Source organism: Mastigoproctus giganteus, chromosome 8, assembly GCF_048544385.1.
Source record: "Mastigoproctus giganteus isolate SK-2022 chromosome 8, ASM4854438v1, whole genome shotgun sequence".
Lineage (NCBI taxonomy): Eukaryota > Metazoa > Arthropoda > Arachnida > Uropygi > Thelyphonidae > Mastigoproctus > Mastigoproctus giganteus.
Genome location: NC_143582.1, coordinates 142,161,099 through 142,188,410, shown reverse-complemented (window position 1 = coordinate 142,188,410; position 27,312 = coordinate 142,161,099). Strand labels below are relative to the sequence as shown.

The window sequence follows — 27,312 nt, the reverse complement described above, 5'->3', positions numbered from 1 at the left end:
GTAATGTGAACATCATGTTTGGTGATGTTTTGGCAAACACTTCTTGATTATAGTAGGGGAGGTTTTAAGCATATTAATTGATAATGCAGTCTGTACTTTACATGGAGGAATATACTTTGTTTATATGTTTGATAGCAATCCATTTTCTGAACTTTATTCCTGAGAAAAATGCCATTTGAATGATGTCTTTAATAGCAGTATTGAAATTTTCTCATACTGAATACTAAAATGTTTTGCATTTCAATATTTAGTATGGTAAAATTCTAAAAGATCTAACACTTCCTTTGTTATTATGAAACATAACATAAATTTAAAAAAAAAAAAAAAAAAAAGTGTTCAAGTTGTAATATGAAGATTTTTGAATAATGTTTTATTCTATAGCTAAAAGGTCGCCTCACTTCCTAATTTAAAAAAAAAAAATTATTTATATTTATTGACATGAAAAATTATTTCTTACATGATAATTGAGGAAATCTGCCTTTAATGGCCTGTATGTAAGAGGGCAGTTACTGATTATCAGTTTGGTTGATAAGAATGCCCCACCCCACTCAGTCAGTTAGTCTAGCATTCTTAACACTATTGGTTTTATGCATCAGATAGCATGCTTCTTGGCAGAGATCAAAACATTAGCTTGATGCAGGCATGTAAAATGCACTTTTCTAGTGAGCAGACTTTTAGCTTCACCCTTCTTTGAAAATTAGGTTCTGCTTAATTTTGACTTAACTTAGAGTTCCACTTTATCTTCAGCTGACCACATATTAAAAGGAAAATGGTTTTAATCATCTCTTAATCACATCAAAAAATGGCATAACATTAGCTCATAATTTTATTACAGTTCTCTGTAACTGATATAAATTGAATGGTTTCAGTAATTCCCATATTTCTTGGATTTCCTTAACATAAATTGGATGTAAAAATTAGTATCAGTAATGGCAAAAGTATGCTAGGAAGCAAACTTATAAGCATCAGCCAAAAAAAAGCAGTTTGTTGCAACCCTGCTTACATTATTTGCCCATCTTCTCTAATAATTTGTCTAATCTTGCTTTAAATTTATTCAGTCTAACTACCCACTTCCAGAACACCAAATTGATAATGTGTTCCCACAGTCAGTTATGAGTAATCAGCTGATAACTGACTGTAGTGTACTTCATTCAATCTGCACTCTAGGTTTGCCATTTTAATACAAACTCTTTAGATTTCCTTAAAATATTATCCTTAGGGCCATATTATATTGAAATTTTAAAGAGATTTCTTAGTATTTTACCATATGATTTCAGGCAACAGATCTTAAATATTAGTGTAAATATTTGATCCTGGCATTCCATGTATGGCCTAACACTTGACTGTTCTTTCTCAAGATTCATACCATCTATAAAAGTATCTCAAAGAAGACAAAGTTTCATAGACTTTACATACACTAAGGAGTGAAATTCCCTTGTAATTTTTGAATTCTGCTTTATTTTTCAATTTTTATATATTGATACAATTAATACTTTAACTGCTGGATTTTCCAATGACCTTTTTTATCTGGAATTGAAAACTATGGGATTAAGTCATTCTGGATTCAGGACCGAGACTGTTGGGCTTTCTTCCATCAAATTGGAAGAAAAATGGCTCTTAATTTTTTTTAAATTTCATATATTTTTTTTTTCTCTGACTTCCCTTTTTTTACCCATCATTGTCAGTGCTATACTTCACAGATTCTGCTCAAAAATTATACCTTGGTCTAATTTTCTGAAACTTGTCCTTTACACAGAGAACTTCTAAGTAGTGTGCAACCATTCTGACATTATATTCTCCCCAGCTTTCAGAATTTCAGTCTTATTTCATCAGCATTAGTGATTTTTTTTTTTTTTTTTTTTTTTTTGTATTTGATAGGACCATTCCTTAGTAATAGAAATAGTATCCAAAGTTTTCCTAATTTTAATCTTTTGCTTTACTTCAGCGATATATGCCCAGCTATTTAGTTTAGCAAATCATCAAATTTACTCCATACTTATGAAATTTCTTTTCCTTTTAATTTATCTTTATTATTTTTGATCACTTTTCTATTATTCCCTTATTCCAATAAGGGTTTATTAGATTTATTAGTTTAAATTTCATTTTTTTTTTTTTCTTCTTTGACCTCCCTTTTTTACCTACCCTACATTGTCAGTGCTATACTTGACAGATTCTGCTTAAAAAATATGGAGTGTGTGTTAATTGTTGGTTGCAGATAAATCTGAAATCTGTAATTTTCTGCACCTTCCTAAATATAAACACATTTTTATTTATACTGGTTTTTAAGTGATTTTTATGGGTTTTTTTTTTTTTTTTTTTCTTTTAGAGTAAATGCACATTTACTCTAAAAGAGTAAATGTGCACATTTAGAGTAAATGGCACATTTTTAGATTTGGATATTTATAAAACTCTCTCACATATTATATAAATATCTACAATCTTGCATGAGTTGTTTTGAAAGATTTGTTATTCATTTTGCATAATAAGCATGAAAACGTGGAAGGTGACAGTCGCTTGATATAGAGTGCCAGAACATACATACTGTTTCAAATTCATGCACTTCGTGGCATGCCAAATTTTGAAATTTCAAAAAAAAAAAAAAAAAAAATTGGAGATGAAAGGGAATAACAGCATTGTGTGTGCTTAAAAAAATTGTATAGTTATTTAAGCCCAACAGTCTGTCCTCCTGAATCCAGAATGACTTAATCCCATAGTTTTTAATTCCAGATAAAAAAAAAGGTCATTGGAAAATCCAGCAGTGAAAGTGTTAATTGTATCAATATATAAAAATGAGAAATAAAGCAGAATTCAAAAATTACAAGGGAATTTCACTCCTTAGTGTATGTATGTAAAGTCTATGAATGTTTGTCTTCTCTGAGATACTTTTATAGATGGTATGAACTTTGAGAAAGAACAGTCAATTTATACACATAATCAGAAATGAATGTGTTCATTTGAAATTTTATGCATTAAACATTTTTTTTAACTGGAAAATGGAATTGGAATCTGATAGTTATATATTATACAAGTTATTGCATATAATATCGTATATGTTATTGTAATCCATAAAAAAAAATGAGATATTAGTGTATTCCAACAATGTTAGTTAGTATATATGTTGCTTTATATTTCAGGTGTGTTAGCAAACGTAATAATTCATGATGACTTATAATAATAAAAAAATTAGCAAAAAAGGAAGAACTTTCTTGTACAAACTGATAAAATTATATTTATTTACATCCCATATTACCCCTTTGTTTCTGCAATTAGTGCATGTCAGTGAACGGAATATCCTGTGGGATATGTATGGGGGAAAAAAATAAAAAGCAAAACATAATTTCCAGATTTCTATGTTTGATTTTAATGAAATTTGGGAAGTCCCAACAAATCATTCTGAAAGAGTTAGATATAAAATTTTTATGGAATTGCATTTAATAGTAATCAGATTATTACATGCAGATAGATGGAAATGGTAAAGACAATATGCACTTTACACATATATATATATATATATATATATATATATATCTGATAATTAAAATAAATATGATATTTAAAATAAAAACATCAGCCAGTAGTACGGCAATAATGCAGAGCGAAACGAAACGCAAAATAATATAAAATAAACAAACAGGGAAGGGAAAGTAGAGATAATAGGACAAAAAGGTAGTCGATAATCCCCTGTATAATTTAGTCAATTAAGTCATTAAACCCAATTAATAAAAAATGTAAATTTAAAATAATGCCAATTATAAATAATTTAGCGGTACCCCCCTCGAAGGTACCAGTTCCAAAAGACGTGAAATATCACCAAAAAAGGGTTAAAGAAACTACCAAAAAACTAAAATATCAAAATGATAGACTGACCATCATGCCCCATATCGACAGAGGACCACGAGGCCAATAATGGTCATGGAATCGCTGCATTTCAATCGTCATACAAATCATCGCAAAGGCAGAAATATCGAAGAACCAAACCACCCCTCCATTCTCCGATAGATCAACCAATGCAGAGGATTTGCATGGCGGTGGTCCTTATGCAGCGAAAAATAATGTATAGAACAGACAGCACTCTTGATCAGAGCCACACCACTGACATAATGCAAGCTTAACCAGCTTATATAATAGAAAGGAAAAGAATAGATGGCGGCACAGGCGCTGCTTATTTAGCATATCAACCCACTAGTACCACTAATTTATATTATGTGAGGTAAAAGTTAGGCAAAAGTAATAAAAATAAATAAATATGGCTATGTAGCTATCATTAGAGGCAGCAAATGCACATCCTCCACATGATGCCTAATTATATCTGATAATTAAAATAAATATGATATTTAAAATAAAAACATCAGCCAGTAGTATGGCAATAATGCAGAGCGAAACGAAACGCAAAATAATATAAAATAAACAAACAGGGAAGGGAAAGTAGAGATAATAGGACAAAAAGGTAGTCGATAATCCCCTGTATAATTTAGTCAATTAAGTCATTAAACCCAATTAATAAAAAATGTAAATTTAAAATAATGCCAATTATAAATAATTTAGCGGTAACCCCCTCGAAGGTACCAGTTCCAAAAGACGTGAAATATCACCAAAAAAGGGTTAAAGAAACTACCAAAAAACTAAAATATCAAAATGATAGACTGACCATCATGCCCCATATCGACAGAGGACCACGAGGCCAATAATGGTCATGGAATTGCTGCATTTCAATCGTCATACAAATCATCGCAAATGTAAATTTTAAATTTACATTTTTTATTAATTGGGTTTAATGACTTAATTGACTAAATTATACAGGGGGTTATCGACTACCTTTTTGTCCTATTATCTCTACTTTCCCTTCCCTGTTTGTTTATTTTATATTATTTTGCATTTCGTTTCGCTCTGCATTATTGCCGTACTACTGATGTTTTTATTTTAAATATCATATTTATTTTAATTATCAGATATAATTAGGCATCATGTGGAGGATGTGCATTTGCTGCCTCTAATGATAGCTACATAGCCATATTTATTTATTTTTATTACTTTTGCCTAACTTTTACCTCACATAATATATATATATATATATATATACAAAGGGTACTAGGAAAGTTTTGCAATACAGCTTTGTTTATTTAATTTTTTCAAAGTAATTTCCTCTACATTCAATACACCTCTCCATCCTCCGAAACCAATCTTTAAACCAGTTCTGCCAAGTTTCACTAGGGAGTAAAGCACACTCATTGTCCCAAGCCCGTAGAAGGTCCTCATCACTGGAAAACCGCCTCCCTTTTAGCTTCATTTTCACATGCGGGAACAGTGCAAAGTCGCAGGGAGCAAGGTCTGGACTGTAGGGAGGGTGCTCGAGAAGTTTCAGTCCTGTCGTGGTCAAATATTCGGTGCAGGCTTTGGCGCGTTAAGCTGGAGCATTATCGTGATGGAGGTACCAGGTGTCCATTCTTGACTTTGGTCGCAGGTTCTTCATAGATCCAATGACTTTAGGCAGGCATTGTTCAGTATACCACTTAGCTGTGACTGTCTTCTGCGTGTCCAAAACGACACGTTCCACAATTCCACTCGATTTGAAAAATACAGCTATCATTTTCTTCTTTACAGATTGGGATTTTCTGACAATTACGGGTGTGTCGTCATCATCAAAGACCCAAACTTTGTTTTGAGCCTTGGTCGGCAGATCGTAATAGTACAGCCAAGTCTCGTCACCTGTCACGATGTTGTTCACATACCGAGATTGTCCCTTATCAAACTTTTTTAACATCTCCCGGCACCAAGTCACACGTCGTGTCATCTGCTCTTCAGTCAGTTGTTGCGGCACCCAGAGAGAACAAAGTTTCTTCACGTGCAAATGATCTTGCAGAATCGAACGAATTGCTGGTGCATTTAGGCCCAAAGTATCCTCTATCTGTTGGTAGGTCACTCGCCTGTTTTCGTCAAGCATTTTCCTTACAGCAATAACGTTTTCCTCCGTAACTGACGTTCGTGGCCTTCCCGGCCTCTCAGAATCCTCCAGAGTGAAATTTCCCCTTTGGAATTCTCTATACCACCTGAATATCGTTGTACGATGTGGACAATCATCATCTAGTGCAAGAGTCATTTCTTCTAAGCACTGGTCTATGGTTAAACCACGCACAAAATTATACCGCAAAACTGTACTTATCTCATTTCGTGACCACGATGCCATCGCAAGCACTTTACACTCTCACCACTAATGAATAACTGAGCCCATCGACTTGGCGCGGCGGCTACTATGCACGTATGAACATGTCTCAACATGCAGCAACAAGCTGCTTCCTGTGATTCATTGTTGCGTCATATTGCAAAATTTTCCTAGTACCCTTTGTATTAATGCCCTTAAATCTGAAAAATTTTTCCAGAAATAAAATAGAGGGATTTTGCCTATTGGTTGCTGTCACCTTTTTTTTTTTTTTTTTAATTACAGTTGGGATACCATCAATACTTGGTTAACTTCTTGATATAACAAGAAGTTAATTCACAAAGAAAATTAGGAAATTCAGAACACCATAATGGTCTGAATTTTATTTCTTTATGGACTTTCTTCCCACATTCTTCTTTTGTAACTTCCACTGAAGTCCCCAGAAAGTTATGCCATTTCTTCATCTGAAGTCATTAACATCAGATATGACATTTAACTGAACAAAAAGTTAGGCAACTATTATATTTAATAGTTGTTGGCAATCTGGGAGCTTTTCAGTTTTTCGATTTTAACAGTTTTTTATACATTTTATTTATTTCCAGTAACTACCCTTTTTTTTTTTTTGAGTAATTTGCTCAATAGAAAGATGGTCGCTGCCAATGTGAAATATATACAAAGATATATAAACATATACCATTGTATCTCCAACTAGTTGTTTAAGATCTTTTATGATAGTGTAGTTAACGATGCTTCTCTTTTTTTCTGTTATGCTCTCTCCATGTAAACTTGTGACTGGCTTCATGCTGAAATATTCCTTTTATAATTAAGAGTGTATGTGCAAAATTGTTTCATCCTTTCAAAACAGATGGAACAGAAGAGGTCTTTAACATCTTAAGAGCAACAGAAACTATTACTGTTCTTTCTTCATCATTAGTTTCTGTTGCTCTTAAGATATTAAAGACCTTTTCTGTTTCATCTTTTTTGAATCTTCAACTGGGCAGACAAATTACATCTTTTAATCTTTTTAAATTTTTCTCACATAATTCTACTGGCAAATACTTCTTCAATTAAACTTTATTTAGACTAGTTCAAAAAGCTATTGCTACACATTACTTGCACTGCATCTTATTTCTTGGAATGTGCTATTATCCTTAAGTACCCACACATTTCTTCCTCTTGCTCAGATTACAAACCTGAGGGGGCATAAACTGAAATTGAAGAAAGACAGTTGTTGAATAGGTGTGTGAAAATTTTCCTTTAGCCAGTGGGTAGTTGATGGCTGTAACAAACTTCCATCTGTCATTGTGGAATTTGATAGCTTAAATAAATTAAAGGCAGAACTAGACAAACATTTGGAATGAATGGATGGGTGAAATGGTAAGGTTTTTTTTTTTTTTTTTTTTTGGCTGATGCTGTATAAGCTTGCATAATATGCCTATGCTAATGCTAACATCTAAATTTTTTGTTTTAATGTTATAATTTTTTTTATAATTTTTAATAATTTTGAATGTTATAATTTATTCGCAGTCTGGGACAGTTTTTTTTTGTTTCTGAAGTAATTTTATTTGTGGTTTTAAAAATAGTCTTTTGCATGTGTTCTTAGAAAGCTTTTAATTTGGAGTAACTAAGATTGACACAGGCATAACTAGAATCTCAGTATGGGTTGTTGGAGTTTTGGCCTCTTAAATATCAGTACTTTTTTACTATGAACATATATGTACTGACAGCCTTTTTTTTTTTAATCCGAAGACTGTAATTGAAACCAAAAAAAAAATAAATAACAGCAGTCTCTTAAGAGAAGAATGAAATGTTTGTGCTCTCTAAACTGAGCTTTTAACAGCAATGATTAAATGAGGGCATTACAATATTTTGTTAAATTTGTGCTAGAATAACAGAGAATACAAGCCTACAAAAGAAAAAATAATAATAAAAGCAAGATATACGGTAATGGATATTAGCAGCACATGTTTTTAAATTTATGAATCAACTGATTTTTACTATTTGCTTTTGATTTTGCTGTATTAGTAGTTTCAGAGCTAATCAGTCAGTGAGATGAAAATCCAATCCACATTGTGACTGGTCCAAAATATCTAAAACTTCCTCTGAAGAAATGTTGTCTCCTACATATGTTTAACAGAACTAATCAAAGTGTTTCTATTCAGTCATTCATTTAAATTATAAACGATTTTTTTGCTATATAAAACTATCTTATGATTTCTTTTTGCTATTCCTCTCTTATTACTTATTAGTATTTTTCCAATCACATGTGGCTTTATCCTTTCAAAATTTTTGCAGTATATACAGCTTTGTATGCTTCTAATACTTGAAAAAAGAACTAATGTAGCTTGTTCTTAATAAAATTTTTCAGACAACGGTATCAATGTAATTATTATCAGTTTATTCTCCTGTGATTTAAGGACCAATAACAGATAATGTTTTTGTGTGTGTGTGTGTGTGTGTGTGTGTGTGTGTGTGTGTGTTTTCTCGATGTTTCTGTGATTTCTGTTTTTTTTTTTTTTTTAATATTTGAGAAAAGTTTTGATAGTGTTTTCTGTCATTTGAGCTTCTCCATACCTTAGGACTACAAAATGATGATTGCAAATAATGCATCACAAAAATTAATACAAATAAAAAAAAGACTCAAACTCAGTATTCACAGAAAACTTGGTTGCATCTGCATAGGACAGAAGTAGTCAACATGCATATTTGTGTGATCAGTTTGTTTTTCCTTGCATTCATCTGCAGAATGGGCTGGATAAGGGCCACTGCTTATCTGCCTGATTCTGCTTTTTTTTTGTGTAAAAATGTGCACAAAATTATGTATCATAATACCCCCCCCTTGCAGTTTTAATGCTTTTGAAAAGATTTTATTTGTCATAAAATTTGTTTCCCACACTTTCTAAAGTGCTCTTAAAACAGAATCCGTTTCTGCTTCAGAGTGATGGAACATTGAGAGGGTAATTGAATCCTAGTTAGCCCTTATAACATTAAAAGTTATAGTTTTTTTTTATGTTTATGTTATCATTAATCTTGTTTATAATATTATTAAATTTTAAGTTCTCATTAACTAAATCTTTCTAGTCAATATACACAGATTATTTTCTGTTTTTTTTTTTTCACAATTATTATATTTTGTGTAGTCATGCCATTCATTGACCATATTAAAGTCCATGTTTGCCATGAGAAATAAATTGATTTTAATATTATTGCAGTTATTTAGGACACAGAGAATTTAGGTCTAGTGGATTTATATATGACTTCTCTAAAATATTAAATTACATTCCATGCAAGGGCTAAAAGCTGTTTCTGTAATATTTGAATTGCATTTTATTGGGAGTTTGGTGTTTTGATTTTTATTTTTTTTTTATTATGATATACAGCAAGATTACAATTACTGAAGAAGAGAAGAAAACATCCACGGAATGTATACTTGAAAGAATCTAACAGTTTAGAATCTATTTTACTAATAAATAGATTCTAAACTTTTCATAGGTGAATGTGCTTTTATTTCAAGTAATTAAACTGTCAGTTTTATCTTTATCTTGTTTTGAAAGCAACACAATTGAGCATCTTGCTCCCATTTGTATTTGATCAGGTTGGGGATGAATCAATGTTGAATATTTGTAAGTGGGTTTGTTACAGGCTTATAAAGGATGACATAAATGATTATTCCATGCAACTACACAGAAATTATGAACAAAAAAAAACCTATCAGGAATATTTTATTTTTGCAATGCTTATAGCATTATTCATTAAAAAAATTAAAAATCATAAAATTCATAAATAGTCGTAAGTGGAGAAAGCAGTCTACAGCAGTTTCTATTGACATTACAAAATAGTGTCTGCATATGAGTTAATTTTAAAATTACTCTGCTACATTGAACTTTAAGTGTGTGTGCATACATATATATATATATATATATATATATATATATATATATATATATATATATATATTAATTAATTAAATTAAAATTAATTAATATTTATTTAATAATTAAATTTAATTAATAATTAAAATATGCAATAAGGCAAACAACATTATCAACACGCTTATCGATTTCAGACAAAAGTTATCTGATAACGGATTCCCGGATCATTTTATTATTAAAAACTTACATACAGCTATGTTGATAGCCTTAAATACTTTCCATAATAGTTTTGACCACCATTATATTATATCGCGTGTTTTGCGAAATTAACGTTTCACCCACATTATCTGTGCTTAAGTACCTACTGGATTATTTACGGTTGACGGCTTCTACAGAGCCTGTATATATGTACATTATTAGGCACTGCCTCAGGAACAAAATTAATATAGCTTACACTCATTGAAAAAGTTGTACCTATATTTGTTCCTGAGGTAGTAACTAATTTATTCTTGGCTTCCCCCCTTAGCCAGCTTTTTCGCTTTCTTTTTCTTTTTCGTTTTCTTTCTCTTTGGCTTTTTATGAGAACCGCTCATCCTATTCTAGTTTTCGCCTCTTCATGCTATACGCTAACAATACCAGAGGGCGCGCCATTATTATTTTGGCTTATTTTGGGCCTATTATAATGAATCTACAACTAATTACATGTCAGTAAGAGGGCGCTGACATCCACTATTATCTTCATATATAAATTAACACGTGCACTACAACGTGGTTTTTTTCTTGTTTCATCATCGAGATAGGTCTACTATCTATGCACCAAGTACCACGATGTAAGTAAGTGATTAGGAACTAGCCTTTCCTGTCTTCCTTCGCTTCCTTTATTTTATCTAATTTATATTTTATCCAAATTTGCCATGTTATGTTATGCTATTGAAATACCAGGATCTCTTACTATAAGAGACGGGTAGTTACGCGCCCGGTATAATCCGACGTACAATTGCAATATTGCTTCTCCTCTACTTTTATCTATGTGCTGTCTTTTTCTATTCTTCTTACCTCATGAACTATTAGAGTAATTCGAGGGGGATTGAGGTACTATCCCTTTTCTTAAACCCTTTTTCCGTTCTCCTTTTTTAGCTTTAGCTACTCTACCACCCATTAATATGATGCTATTGGTTCTCAATTGCCTCTACTTTTCGTTGTGTTTTAGCTATCGGTCGGGCTAAAGTCATCTAGCCTGTTAACTACCACAAATTTACACCTATTGTTAACTACCACAAAATTCTATTTGTTTAACTTTAACTTAAACCTTCCACCCCAATGATATCTTTTATCACCATTCGGCAACGTTTAACAGGCAGATGATATCAGAAACTGATAGCTCAGTTAATTATAGGAGGACACATTGAAAGGGTTAGCCCTTGAAAAAGTCCCTTTCATTGTGTTACTATCTCCTATAATTAACATACCATACTTATTTATGTTATCTTCTACCTTTATGATTTATCTATTATATTATATTATTTTCTCTACTCTATTCTATTTATATGTATCCTTTCCAGGTTTGAACTAAGGACCAGTAATGGCTAGTATAGCGTTCTGTTGCCACTAACTTATCTATTACTTGCTTTTAACATATTAAGACTGATGTAATGTTTTATCATGTTATTCTTGATGGCATTAATCAGCTCTTCTCCTTTTAGTATTTTTAGTATTTCTCTCGCTCCTAGATTCTATGGTTTAGTTATTTATAAATTCTGTTCACGTATTCTATTTGCTCGCTATATATATATATATATATATATAGTGCTTTTTTGTAAAAGAATTAGTGCTGATACTCATTCTTCGGGCACCTCTGTAGACAGGTGGGAAGGAGCAGCAGTGCATAACACACGCTTCTTGATTAGACTGGGGTTCGATCACATCACCACCAAATACGGAGGATGCGGAAAGGTCAGGGAATGACCACCACGTATTCCTGGAGCAATATGGCCTTAGTTGCTAATGCTCCTAAAAACCAAATAACAAACAACAAACAACTCATTCATCGCTATCAGGAAAAATTGAAAATTAAAATTATATGAAACTTACTCTAAAAAATTTTTCCAGATATTGTTACTTTAGTAGTAATGTTTTTAGAATAAGAACAACAAATTAAGTATATTAACACAGTTTATTAAGCATAAATTTATTATTCAAGTATATATAAAAAAAAATAGTAAAATAAGTAAAAAATAGTAACATAAGTAAAAATAATTTCATAGTAAAGTTTTGTAGAATATTCCAAATTTTTATTAAGTTCTCATCCAACACCCTATGCCAAGGGTCGGCAACCTTTTTTGAGTGAAGAACCATTTTTGATCTAATTAAAAAAACAGAGAGAGAGAGAGAGAGAGAGAGAGAGAGAGAGAGAGAGAGAGAGAGAGAGAATCCGAAGAGCCGCACCTCAGCTCAAGCTAAGAGGATGGGGGGAAGGTGAGAGTTTACAAATTAATGTGACTTTTGCTGATGAACTTCTTGAGTGAGTCTCCAACACAAGAGTAGGAGACTGGCGGAATTACTTAACAAATACAGGTCACTGTTGAAAAAAAGCTGTGAATTAGGGTTGAATTTGAAAGTGTCTGCAATTCTGCCCAGACATGGTAGGAGGGAGTATATGATGAGAGCCTTGTCGATCAATTCGGCCCTGGAAAGATTGTGCAAAGCTAAAGGGGTAGAATTTTTTTCAGCGTGGTCTGTACTTGTTAACAGGAGAGCCTGCTTCTACAGGTCTGGGATACACTTAAATAGAAAGGGTGCAAGAATATTTGCTGATGCTATTGAGGCTGTGTTAGGTGGGTCAGAAAACTGCTAGCTTGGGGGGATACAAGGACTAATAGATTAACTGGCAGAGGTGAAAGTGATTCTTGCACTGCTTCTATTGGAATGAGCAGCAGCCTGGAAAACAAGATGCAGGATATTTCAGAGACTGCTGGGAGTCATTGCGGTACAAGTAAACACAGGGGTTGCGTTAGGGTAGCTAAGAATAGGAACAGGTGCATGTATACTTACGTGTACACCAATGCTAGGAGTTTGGTAAATGAATTTGAGGTATTGCTCAAAACATCAAAGGCAGATATTGTTGGGATATGAGATACGTGGTGTTACACAGATATTAGGATTACTAATGGCCGCATGGTGCAAGAAGGCCTATGGCTTATGCTACACCGGCCAAAAAAAGGGGAAAAAAAAAAATAATAAAATAAATAATAATAATTAGTAAAAGAAAAGGAAATTAAACCTATCATCCTATGTTCTTCCCTGACCCGAAGGTACTACCAGATGACCTTTGAATTTCCCCAAACTGTCAGCCTCTGCCACCAATGTAGGCAACTTATTCCAGTAATTTATAGCTCGTTGGTTAAAATAAAACTTCCTGCAGTCCAATCTAAACATTTCCCCCTGTAACTTGAATTTATGTCCCCTAGTTCTAGCATCATTTATGACCTTGAAAATTCTGTCCTCATTCATTTTACTGATGTCTCTCACAGCCTTAAACACCTCAATCAAATCTCCTCTAAGGTGTCTGGTTTCCAAACTCTGCAACCCACATATTCGAAGTCCTTCTTCATATGGACACCCTTTTGCCGATCTCACCAAGCGAGTTACTCGTCTTTGCACCCTTTCAAGAAGCTCGATATCTTTCTTTAGGTGCGGTCTCCATACTTGAACACAGTATTCCAATTTTGGTCTAACAAAAGCCTTATATAATGGGATTATCACATCTCTATCTCTACTTGCAAAAGTTTGATAGATCATCGATAGGACACCATGGGCCTTCCTTGCAACCTGTTTACAATGCTCAGAGAATTTCATGTTTGACCGTATCGTAACACCCAAGTCCCTTTCCTCCAGTACTGGGTTTAGTTGAACTCCACCAAGTGAATAAGTTATTTTGGGATTACTGTTTCCCAGGTGTTAATACCTTACACTTTGTTGAATTAAAGCGTAGCTGCCATTTTTCTGACCATTCCTGAAGTCTAATCTAGGTCTCCCTGAAGAAGCTCAGCTTGACAGTGATCATTAACTACTCTACCAATTTTAACATCATCTGCAAATTTAGACATCATGCTCTCTATCCCTTCATCGATGTCGTTTATGAAAATTAAAAACAGCAGTGGTCCTAATACTGATCCTTGGGGAACCCCACTTCTTACCTCAACCCAATCTGAGGAATAGCCATTTATCACAACCCTCTGCCTCCTGCCCTGAAGCCATCCTGCTATCCATCTAAGGATTTTTTCAGTAATTCCAACCTATTCCAGCTTATAAAGCAACCGCTCATGTGGGACTGAGTCAAAAGCTTTGCTGAAATCTAAATAAACAATGTCGAAATTATTCCCTAAAACCAGCTCGTGAGTTACCCTTTCAAAATAGCGAACCAGATTTGTTAAACATGATTTTCCCTTTACAAAACCATGCTGAGTATCCTTGAGAATTTCAATTCGATCCATTGATCCTGAATTCCACCCTTGATCATTGCCTCCATGATTTCCCTACCACTGAAGTCAGACTGACAGGTTGATAATTTCCCACTTCACTCTTAGAGCCACCCTTATGTATGGGAGATACATTGGCACTTTTCCAATCCAAGGGAATAATCTTCCCAGAGTCTAGTGATGCTCGCATAATTAGCCTCAGTGGTTCAATGCACTCACTTGCCGCCTCCCTTAAGATTATAGGGTATATTCCATCAATATAAGGAATGCAGAACTGGAATTTGGGGAGTACAATGTGTACAGAAAAGATAGACAGGACAGGAAGGGAGGAGGGGTTATGTTATTAGTTAAGAAACACAAAATCCAAGGAAGTGAAGCCAGTCGACATCGCTGGACAGTGCAGTGTCAAGCCAGTTTTGTGTGACATAAGCATTGGGAGATAAAAATTGACAGTAGGTGTGTGTATAGGCCTAATGAGTCTGATGATATAATAAGAAACTGTACAGGGAAATAGTGGGCCAGTAAAAATCAGAGAGTCTTATAATGGGGGATTTTAATTTCCCAGATATTGACTGGAATTTGTGGGTTAGCATTAGTAGAGGCATACGATGCAAGAAAGCAAGCTTATGCAGCATCAGCCAAAAAATCTCCCATTTCACCCCTCCATTCATTCAAAATGCCTGTGCAGCTGAGCCAACGGGTAGTTGGTTGGTGGAACAGGCTTACATCCCGTGTTATGGAAGTTGATAGCCTAAATAAATTTAAGGCTCAGCTGGAGAGGTATTTCGAACGAACAGAGGGGTTAAATGGAAGTGGGTTTTTTTTTTGGCTGATGCTGCATAAGCTTGCTTTCTTGCATCATATGCTAATGCTAATCATGCAAGTATGTCATAATTAAACATGTTCGTATTGTTAAGACAACGGTTTCTTGATTTATTTTTAATATTGTTAATGTTCAAAGAAATATGTCGGATCAAAAACTGAGGTAAGTCCAAACGCAAATATTTTCAAATTTATATATGGGTCCGGTAAGCCACTCCATGCATTGAACACAATTTGGTCTGCATTTTAAACTCATCTATCGCTGTCCATTTGTGTAGAATTGCAAGGGCAACCTTTTGCCTCCCCAAATACTCAATTTCAGTTTTAAGGCATTTTAGTCTTGCACTTCACATGTCCTTGATTTTTAAGTCCTCTTAACTCCATTTTCAAATTATGCTTCGTGTGAGTTGTAAAGTTAAAGAACTGCAGTTATGCGTTAAAAGAGCTGCATGCGGCTTGCGAGCCGCAGGTTGCCGACGTTTTTTCTTCCTCTTGCTGAATGACATTTCTGAAGCAGCCATGAATCAAAATATTTTGCTGGATTGAAGCGGGTCAGCGGTGGGCCTACAATTTTAAGAAAGAGTAGTGAAGAAACTGTTTTTGTCATCAACAAAGTGCTGGTTGGGCTGGCGATTAGATTCATTTGTGAAAATCCTCGTTCACATTCACACGATGAAATTGGTATTGTACTCAGAGCACTCATCAAATTCTTCCAAAACCTTATCAATTAGGTATCCCCAAAATCCACAAATTTCATCTTTTTCATTTAACTGTAACTTAATTGACAATATTCTAACTTTACTTTCACTAAATGCCAACAATTCATTTTTAGAAGGATTAGTACCTTTGTTGTGTTCGTTTTCCATCTCTCATCATCAGTATTGTCACTAGTTCTTAAATTTGAAATTTTTCTTTTATTTATTTATTTATTTATTTTTTGAAACTGTCCAAAATGAAAGTGTCATTTGGATATTCAGGTACTGCAACCATGTAAACAGAGATAGGGAAAATTTACGGAAAAATGTGGATAACGTACTTCCACAAAACAGATGATTATTTGTCGGAGTAAAAGAAAATCACGTTTCTAATTCTCGAACGGGCCGCTTACAGTTAATTCACAGAGGTGTCCAACCTACGTTTAGTTCACTTTCCACGAGGAAAGTGAACTAAAACAGCATTTTAAATTTTGCTAATTATGAAAACATTTTCTAATTAAATGATTGTGAAATGTAATTGTGTATTGTACTTAATAAAATTTTTGAATATTTTCAATTTTACTTTTACATGCAGCAAGATATGGAAAATGTAGCACAAGAAATCTAACTTTGAATTTTTTTGAATGTGGACCCTGTACAGGCAAAGGTTGGACACCATTGCAGTAGAAGGTGGGCCAGATCCCATTGGGAGTACACCTTGATCTGCTCACTCTTGACTAGCGTGACTTCTTTGTACTTGGGTCAGGTGGCCGGATAGGTTTTACAACAGAGTAGTAACATACTTCTTTGTGGGTTTTACCAGGTACCACTAAGTGTATAATGCTTTAGCTCTCTTAATTTGTGCAGCAGCACTAATTGCCTAAATTGCTTGAAGGCCAGAAATGCGAACAGTGCTACCGAGTTAATTCTCTCCTAATCTGTTCACTATATGAAAATTTTCTTTTCTCAATGGAAACTATTTTAAATGTAACTTCCAAGTGGAATTCAAAATAATTCGCTATAAAAGGACTTCGTTAAACAGAGACTCGACTGAGTAATTTAGAATTATAAAAATGGCTATACAGTTTTATATAGAAAATATCTTAACAACAGACAGTAAAAAATGCAGATTTAGTTAAAGAATTTTAAGCTTATTTGAATAGTAGGTAAATGTGAAAAAAAATTATGAAATATTACAAATTTCGAAGTGCACTGCATCCAAATGTCACACGTCACTGTTAATAAAGGTGCCAGTATGCCGTACCGCTGCGTACTGTCCCAAAAAAAGCACTATATATGTATATGTGTATACACACACATATTTATATAACATACATCTGCATGTATTATTATTTTATTAGTGTGAAGGATGGAATATTTCGTCAGTATAGAGGGGCACGAGATAAGGAATCATTTATCAGTTTTGTGGAAGATAAGAAATGGACACATGTTGAACCTGTCTCTTCCTGGAAATCTCCGCAGTCAGTTCAGTAAGTTACATATTTTGTATTTTTTAATGATATCATTGATGTACTGTCTTAAATTGAAAGGACATTAAGGTGTGAGTGTATGAACTGATGTGGAACTTTTTAAAAGTTAAAGCGGTAAAGGAATTTGAAAAGTTACCATATTTATACTTTATTTTATCATTGTTGAGCTATGTCAAACTTGGAATTAATGTGATATTAATAAATGAATGTGTGCATATGAATGATCTTAATTGTTCAACTAATACTTTATATACATATTAATTTACTACTTAATTGTGGTCACTTTTAAAAGTTATGAGTTGTACTGAAAACGGCCATGTTTACCTGACCTGCTGCCTTGTTATTGATATGGCAAAATCAAAAATGCTGCCATTAACTTCTCTCTGATAGCAGAAACATATTACATGTCCATTCTAGCATTCAAACCAGAAAGAATTATGTCAAAATTTAAGGAGCACATATGGAAACATATTTTGATTGTTATGTACAATGTGAAACGGAGAATAAACAAGTTAGGTAATGTTTGCAGCATATTAAATGGCAGGCACATTTGATTTTTTTATCTGAATTTTCATATTTTGTAATGAAAAGAAGTGAAAAGTAAATAACTTAAGTAATTTGTTGCCAGTTACTAGTTAATCGACTATAATATATAAAAGTACAGTCAGTCCTTGTATAGCACAATAGTTGTGTTCCTAGAAATCCTCGTGCAATGCAAAATCGTGCAATATAAACAGCAGGCCCTATGGGAAAAATAGGGTTAGGTGCTGACCACCCAAGATTGAACACACATTTGTAACCAAAACATTACCAAACACAATTAATCGTAATAAAATACGTAAGTATTTTATTACGACTATTATGTAATAAAATATTGCTAATGCTTTTGCTTCTATCATAAGCAAACTTGATTTTTGTTTGATTTTCTATCCAAACAGATGACAGCCGTTCCATCTCTTCCAATTCTTTGTGTCTTGATCTAATGGATTTTAATTACACTTTGAGTTGTTCCTGCTATAAAAGTTGTTTTTATTTTCTCTGCATTCTTTGTAATTCTCGGCGTTGCCTCATTTAGGTCTGTAGCATGTGCAATATCACATGGTCTTTCATTTCACTCAAAGCATTTCACAATTTCATATTTTTTCTCTATCAACAGAGGCGGACTGGCCATAAGCTTTACCGGGGAAACCCCGGTGGGCCGGAGGCCGGTGTGATTTTGGCCATAAACCATAGTATGAGGCCACTATAAATTTTCCCGGGTAAGTATTTTTGAACCAGTCCGCCTCTGTTTATCGATCTTGCTTTTCTTTTTCTCTCTGAATCTGCAGTGTCTTCACCAGGATGCTTCCTTTTCACACCTTTTAAGTATTTTACTCATTTTTAGGGAATAAAGCACAATTACAAAACGATGAGGCATGCTTGATACATATAAACAAAGCTGTGCGCACGTGTAGCAACTGAATAAACAACACCATAAAGGCAGAGATACACTATTAACACCTCACATTTTACTAAAGCACATTTTTAGGAGTTACTACCATAAAACAATAAAAACAATTTCCAGTTGCGTTTCTGCTAGGGGAATCTGTTATAAACTGGTAGTAAACTTGATCTAATTGCATTTGCGATTATACCGATAGTTGGAATTGTGTTGGTTTTTACGTTATTATGGTGAAATGTGTTTCCCCTTCACTGATATAAAAAACAAATACATTTTCAGAATCTTCTCTTCATTCCTATCATGTTGCATTTGTTTGGGGTGATTCTGCGTTTGACTGCCATTTCTTGTAAACACCAAGGCGAATCGTGCATAAGCAAATCCGGTTCGTGTTATATAAGATATCGTTCCCCTATTTATAAATCGTGTATGATCGAATTTGTGTAGTGTAAACACATGTTATATGAGGACTGATTGTAATTGTTTTTATTTCACTGAAAATACCTCAACATAATATTCACTCTTCTCCAATGGAGCCTTTCTCTCGTGGCCATTCTCAGCCTTCTGTTTATTACGTGAATGCGAAATTGGATGATCTGCAAGATTTCTGTTCTTTATTTCCTTGTTTGGATTATTGTTTTAAACCTTCTGATATCAATGTTTGCTCAGATTGTGTCGGTGAAATTGTTCTTTCTGGGATGAAATTCTTTATTTCACACACCACCTTAAAATCCCATCCTTTATCTAAACCTTGCTTTTCCAATAAATGTACTAAGGTTGTTCAAGATCAGAATTTGCATATCATAATTACCATGCATTCAAATCACTAGGTTCATTTCCTGTGTAAACAAAAGCTTTGCAAAAATTGAAAAGCAGTTATGAATCAATCAAAAATTTTTAACAGGCTAAGAGTAGAAACTTGCTTCTTGTTCAAACAGTAGTGTCAAGCATTCTGTCTCTTTCCAAAGCTAGCACAACTTTTGCTTATCTGTACTCAACTTCTGTTAAAACCAGATGGCTCTATTTCTACCTTACCTAAAGATAAAGCTGACTTGCTAGCATTATATTTTTCTTCTAACTCTTGTATTGATGATCTTGGCAAACCACTTCTTACCATTTCCAGTATAGCCCACTCAGTACCTCCTGCGGTCTTCCATCAAAAAGATGTTAGAAGAAATTTGAACAGTCTTGATGCCAAGAAAGCTCCAGGTACAATGGTATGTCCTTACTTGTTCTCAAAACCTATGCTTCTGAGCTTGCTCCTAATCTGTGTCACAGCATGGATGTAACCACTAACAATAAGCACTGTAACTGTGATTTTGACATCATATACTTGGATTTCAGGAAGGCTTTTAATACTGTTGCACATAAAGGATTGATATACATACTAGAGCAATGTGGCATTAAGGACAAATTACTCCTATGGATAAAGGGATGGCTAAGTGGAAGAAGACAGAGTGGTTATCAATGTGCACTGCTTTTCGTTGGCTAATGTTATTAGTGGAGTCCCACAGGTTTCGGCATTGTGCCCACTGTTGTTTTGTATATTTATCAATGATATTGATGAAGGTATATAAGAATTAATGTTTAAGTTTGCAAATGGTGAGTTACTGCAACAAGATCCACCGGGGTTCGAGCCCGTCACCACCAAATACGGAGGATGCGGAAAGGTCAGGGAATGACCACTGCATACCACCAGAGCAATATGGCCTTAGTTGCTAATGCTCCTAAAAACCAAAAATAAAATAACAGCAACAAGATCTAGGAAAATTGGGTTGGTGGGCCGAGAAATGACAGTTGAAGTTTAACATTGTCAAATGTAAGGTACTGCATGTGGGTAGGAGTAACCACTAAAGTGATTATCAACTATATGGTACTACACTCAGGGTAGCGGAGAATGAAAAAATCCTGGGGGTAATTGTGCAGTCAGACATGTGGCGCTCTGAGCAGTGCGAACATGCTGCTAGGACAACTCATGGGGTTTTGTCAATGATATACAGAAACTTTGCTAGCAAGGATAAGGAGGTGATTATCCCTTTGTATAAGGTCATGGCTAGTCCACATCTTGAGTACTGTAGATATGGAGATTTCACTTTAGGGATGATGTAGATCACTGAATATGGTAATTTATTTGGTTTTCTTTTATAGCTCCAGTGGTTTATCTTCAAAAATTACAATCATGATTCAGTCTTTTTCCATCACAACTAAAATTTTTGGGCTCACTCTTGGCTCAAAACTTGGTATGATATCCATCACCTACAGCAGAAAAATATTTTAATGAATTTATAGCTTTATCCATCACCTACAGCAGAAAAATGTTTTAAAGAATTTATAGCTTTAAATTGCTCCTTGGAGATATAATTCTGATTTAGTGAATTAAATGACCAATTTTGAAGGCTTTTAAATTTTGAAGGCTTTTAAATTGAATATTGTGATTATTACTAACAGGACCACTGTTGTAAGATATTTTGTTACTTTTATAGCCATTATTCTATACAAGATTTACAAAAAAGTCTTATTTTCAATTGAAGCAGGAGAGATTGTTTTTACAGGGATGGGATATGCTTAAATATATGGGTTGTAGCAATATTTGCTGATGCTCAACCCAGTGTTAGGTGGGTCGGAAAAACCATAGCTTAGGGTCTGTACAGAATAATAGATTACCAGCACTGCTTGCAGAGGAGGAAGTAGTCCTAGCACTGCTTTTATTGGCAACTTGAAATCGGGATGTTTGAGATTATAAGGCCTGTTGAGGGTCCTCGTGGGTCAAGCAAATACATGCTATTAAGGTTACTGATAGAAAAAAAATAGATGCATATACAGGGCTGTTAAAATTAAAGTATCCCTATGTAGAGGGCTCTGGAGCTAGTTCTAAGGCTCGTACTGAAGAGAAATTTTTTGGACAATAGGTACAATAAAGAATGCGCCCGCTATTTATTGGAAAAAAAAATTAGTTACAAAATTTGTCACTATATGATGCTGTGGCAATACAAATCACTTGAACAGCACTACAATTGTTCAATGTGTCCTCCATTTTGGTCAACAACAGTTTCCATTCGAAGAACAGCATTTTATACAGCAGAACATAACATGTCAACTGGAATAGCCAGCACATGACGTCTAATGCTGTTCTTCAGATCTGCCAGAGTTTGACATCCCTTCCCGATACACCTGGTACTTCAAAAAATCCCACAACCAGAAGTCGCATGGGGTAAGGTCCTGTGATCGGGGTGGCCAAGATGTCTGTAAACAATGGCTGATGATCCGTTTGTCTGTAAAGTGTTGCCTTAGCAATCTTTGGACACAACGGTGGATGTGGGGTGGTGCACCATCTTGCATGAATATGGTATCCTGAAGGCACCCACATTGTTGCAGCTCTGGTATTGTGAAATTTGCCAACATTTCATAATATCTCTATCTAGTGATGAAATAGGTACAGGGTCCAGTCGGTGTTACCTGTTCAAAAAAGATATGGCCCAATCATGAATGTGGTCGTAAATCTACACCACACTGTCACTTTTGGACAATGTAACAGGAACTCTTGAATAATTCGAGGGTTTTCTGTTGCCCAAATGCGACAGTTGTGCGTATTCACTTGTCCATTTAAGCCAAAGCAGGTTTCATCACTCCAAAGGATGTTCCATGGCCAAGTGATATCCACTGTCATTCGCACCAGAAACTGAAGTATGTGAAACGAATATCTGCATCACCATGCTTTAGCTGCTGTAGCATATGCATCTTGTAAGGATGGTACCGCAACACCTAACGCATCGCTAGCCTTACAGTGGAATATGGCATATCCACTTCATGAGAAACAGCTGGCACACTTGCGCTACCACTGGTAGGTGGTAGATGACTTTCATCAACCGGTGAAATACCACCACTTTGCTTATTGGAGGCTTGAAGTGGTGAAACCCATGTTTGGTCTCTAGAGCAAAGTTTCCGGCATCCCCCTTCCCCCATACTTCTCCTTCAACCCATGCACGGTACTAAGTACTATAGGTTTTGATACCTATCGTGTTTGGGGTTTTCATAAAAAAAAAAAAAAAAAAAAAACATGGAGATTGACTTGATAAATCCACGACAGCCATAGCCACGTCTTCAACACGAGAGGAGTCCACTCGTTTTCGACCTCTACATGGCTGAACACCAAGATGTACTGTCACTTCAAATTTTGCAATCATTTTGTGGACAGCACAAACAGTCATAGGTCCATGCCTTATGACCTTCTGACGCTGGAATTTTCTGATAGCCGCAGCTGCATTGTTGCTGTTCTGATAGTACAGCTTCACTAATAGTGCCTTTTCCTGCAGTGTTGTTGGCATTGCTGCTGTAGTGCAGGCAAACATCTACTGTATGATTTTGAAGAGACTGCTCTGCTTTTATATAGTACAGTAGAGCTGAGTAGTGGCACTGTGGCAATAACTTATGATTATGCAAATAACGTAAGTTATTTGCATAATCGTAACTAAGATAGTTATGCACGCTACAGTGACAAATTTTGTAACAATTTTTTTTCCAATAAATGGCGAGCGCATTCTTTATTGTACCTGTTGTCCAAATTTCTCTTCAGTACGAGCCTTAGAACTCGCTCAAGACGCTCTACATAGGAATACTTTAATTTTAACAAACCTGTATATTTGTATATATGCTAATGCTACAAGTATATTGCACATATTTGAGATACTGGTTGAGTCATAAAATTTGAATATTGTAGGGATATCAGTTACATAGAGCTACTCTCAGATCATAATGGATGCAGAATATGAATATGGGGTGTACGATGTGTACAGAAAAAGACAGACAGTAAGGGCAGGGAGGAGTTTTATTCTTAGTAAAGAAGCATATGGAATATGGGGCAGTGTACCCAGTTTACTTAGGGTGGGCAGTGCAACGTTGAGTCAGTTTAGTGGAACATATAAACACTGTTAAAACAAAAATGAAAGTAGCAGTGTGCTTAGGCCAAATGACTGTGATGAATGTATTGAACAGCTATACAGACAAAAAGAGTGCCATTAAATCAGAATGTATTACAGCAGGATATTTAAGCTTTCCAGATATTGACAGAAATGTGAGTTTGTTGCTCACACAGTAGCAAGTCTTCTCTGGATTTATTGGAGGACTGCTTTACGAGCATTTAGAGATGCCATGAAAGAATGCAGTACAATTGATCTGATGTAATTGTCAGCCTGAATATTTATGCATTAGGAATCTGTAGATAAAAGAATCACTAGGTGGCAGTGATCACAGCATATTGATGGGATCTACTTAAAATATAACTGCTGTCAGGAGAGGAATTTTGCTTTCATAAAGGTGAATACGGTGGTTTCACACAGATTGAATTCTAATTCACTAGGATCAACTGATGATGTTACCAACTAAAAATGCTAAAAGGCAAGAATTCAGGAAAGTAATTGTAGAAACTATTAGGCTTTTTATATCAACTAAGAGATAGTGTTCAAGTATCTCTTAGAGTTGGTAAAAAAGTATTTAAAATCTAAATGGATGAATGCCAAATGAATTAATGAGACTACTGGAATATAAATTATCAGGGGGTATAGAAATCTGTAGTAATTATAAGCTAGTATGCAGTCAAGGAAAAAGGCAGGTTATGTGAAATTATAGAAGTTTAGAGAAGTCTACCAAAGGATACAGTTAAAATCAGCAATGATGTCACTTATGTAAACACTAGGAGGAAGGAGATGAATCACAATTGATCCACCAGGTATGAATAGTTTAACTCTTGATGATTGTGGTCAGGTTGCTTACAAACTGATTAGATATTTTGCATCTACATTCACAAATGAAGAACTTTTAGGGATGGAGATGCCAGAAGTATATGAAATTTAATAAAAGCACCTCAATAGAGCTGAATGATTTTGTGATAACTGAGAGGAGAGTAGGAGAGTGGAAGCAAAATTATTGAAGCTAAATGGAAAAAAAAACACCCCTGGGGTTGTTGGAATCTATCCAGTTATATTAAGAGAAGTAGCAAAAGAGGTGAGCAAACATAATTATGAGAGCATTCTTGGATTTGGGGAGGCCAATATTGGCATTAGCAGAGGCAAGAAAGCAAGGTTATACAGCATCAGCCAAAAAAAAAAAAAAAAAAAAAGAACATCCTATTTCACCCATCCATTTACTCCAAAAGTTTGTTCACTTCTTATTTGAATTTATTTAAGCTATCAACTTCCACAATGACAGATGGACGTTTGTTCCATTAATCAACTACCTGCTGGCTGAAGGCAAATTTCCACACATCTATTCTACAATTGTCTTTCCTCAATTTGAATTTATGCCCCCTCAGGTTTGTAATCTGAGCAAGAGGAAGAATCCCATCAGCATTGAGCATGCTCAAACCATTCAAGGCCTTATACACCTCAATCATATCACCTCACAGGTGCCTAATTTCCAGATGCTGCAATTTGCAGAACTTTAACCTTTCTTGGTAAGAGCACCCTTTGTTCTCCTCACCAGTCTTGTTGACCTACTCTACTCGTTCTAGCAACTCCTCATTCTTTCTAAATTGAGGTCTCCAGACCTGTATACATACTCAAGGTGTGGCCTAACCATTGCCTTATATAAGGGGATATCACATCCTTATCCTTGCTAGCAAAATTCTTGTATATCATTGTTACTATGCCACAGTATCCAATCAGATTGGCCAGACAAGATTGCCCTTAACAAATTCAATTTGCACTTGCCATATAACTGTATTCCTGTGCAGATGGTCCTAAATTACTTCTTTAACCAGAACTCTATTATTTTCCTTGTAACAGAAGTCTGTTGACAAATTTGATTGGATACTATGATGTGGTTACAAAGGAACTAGATGCAAAAAAACAATTTTGATATCATATACCTTGATTTCATGAAAGCTTTTGGCACTCTTGTGCATGGAAGGTTACCGTACAAATTGAAGCAGTATGGTATTAAGGGTTAGTTGCTACAATGGATAAAAGGGTGGTTGAGTGGGAGAAGACAGAGTGGTAATCAATGGACACTGCTCTTCGTAGACTAATGTTATTAGTGGAGTCCCACAGGGTTTGGTGTTGTGCCCATTGTTGTTTTGTATATGTATCAGTGATATTGATGAAGGTATATCAGGCTTGATGTTGAAGTTTGCAGATGATACAAAGGTTGGCAGGGTTGTTAATGACAGTAATGGCAGTGTGCTACTGCAACAGGATCTAGAAAAGTTGAGCAGATGGGCTGAGAAGTGGCAACTGAAGTTTAACATTGACAAATGCTGTTTGTTTGTTGTTTGGTTTTTTTTTTAGGAGCATTAGCAACTAAGGCCATATTGCTCCAGGGATATGCGGTGGCCATTCCCTGACCTTTCCGCATCCTTCGTATTTGGTGGTCACGGCCTCGAACCCCGGTCTAATCAAGAAGCGTGTGCTATGCACTGCTGCTCCTGCCCACCTGGCTACCGAGGCGCCATTGACTAATGCAAAGTACTGCATATGGGTAGAAGTACCCCCAGAGAAATGTACCAAATGTGTGGTACTACACTTAAGGGCGCCTCCGTAGCCAGGTGGGAAGGAGCAGCAGTGCGTAGCATACGCTTCTTGATTTAGACCGGGGTTCGAGCCCGTCACCATCAAATACGGATGATGCGGAAAGGTCAGGGAATGACCACCGCATATCCCCAGAGCAATATGGCCTTAGTTGCTAATGCTCCTAAAAACCAAATAACAAACAACAACAACTACACTTAAGGTGGTAAAAAATGAAAAAGACCTGGAAGTGATTGTGCAGTCAAATATGAAGTTTTCTGAGCAATGCAGAGAGGCTGCCAGAGCAGGTCATGGGGTATTGTCAATGATATACAGGAATTTTGCTAGCGGGAAAAAGGAGGTGATTATCCCTTTGTATAAGGCAGTGGTCAGGCCACGGCTTGAGTACTGTGTACAAGTCTGGAGGTCCCATTTTAGGAAGGATGTAGAGTTGCTTGAAAGTGTATTGAGAAGGGCAACAAGATTGGTGAGGGGAGCGAAGGAGTCCTCTTACCAAGAAAGGCTTAAGTCTGCAAATTGCAGCGGCTGGAGACTAAGCACTTGCAGGGTGATCTGATTGAGGTGTATAATGCCTTAAACGGGTCGAGCATGCTGAATTCTGATGGGATTCTTCTCCTTGCTCAGATTACAAACCTGAGGGGGCATAAATTCAAATTGAGGAAAGACAAATGTAGAATAGATGTCTGGAAATTTGCATTTAGGCAGTGGGTGGTTAATTGCTGGAAAAAACTTCCATCTGTCGTTGTGGAAGTTGATAGCTTTAATAAATTCAAGAAGGAACTGGACATTCTTTTAGAGGGAATGGATGTGTGAAAAATTTTTTTTTTTTTTTTTTTTTTT

At 35.1% G+C, this 27,312-nt stretch overlaps 1 protein-coding gene across 1 annotated transcript in view; it reads left to right on the top strand.

Annotated features, from left to right (window-relative positions):
- The window catches only part of LOC150081865 (thioredoxin-related transmembrane protein 1-like), a 117,176-nt gene that overhangs the window by 34,686 nt on the left and 55,178 nt on the right, over positions 1-27,312 (top strand). The window contains exon 4 of the mRNA XM_090379773.1: positions 17,386-17,514. Within this exon, the coding sequence (XP_090235899.1) occupies positions 17,386-17,514 (129 nt within the window). The remainder of the gene's footprint in view (positions 1-17,385; positions 17,515-27,312) is intronic.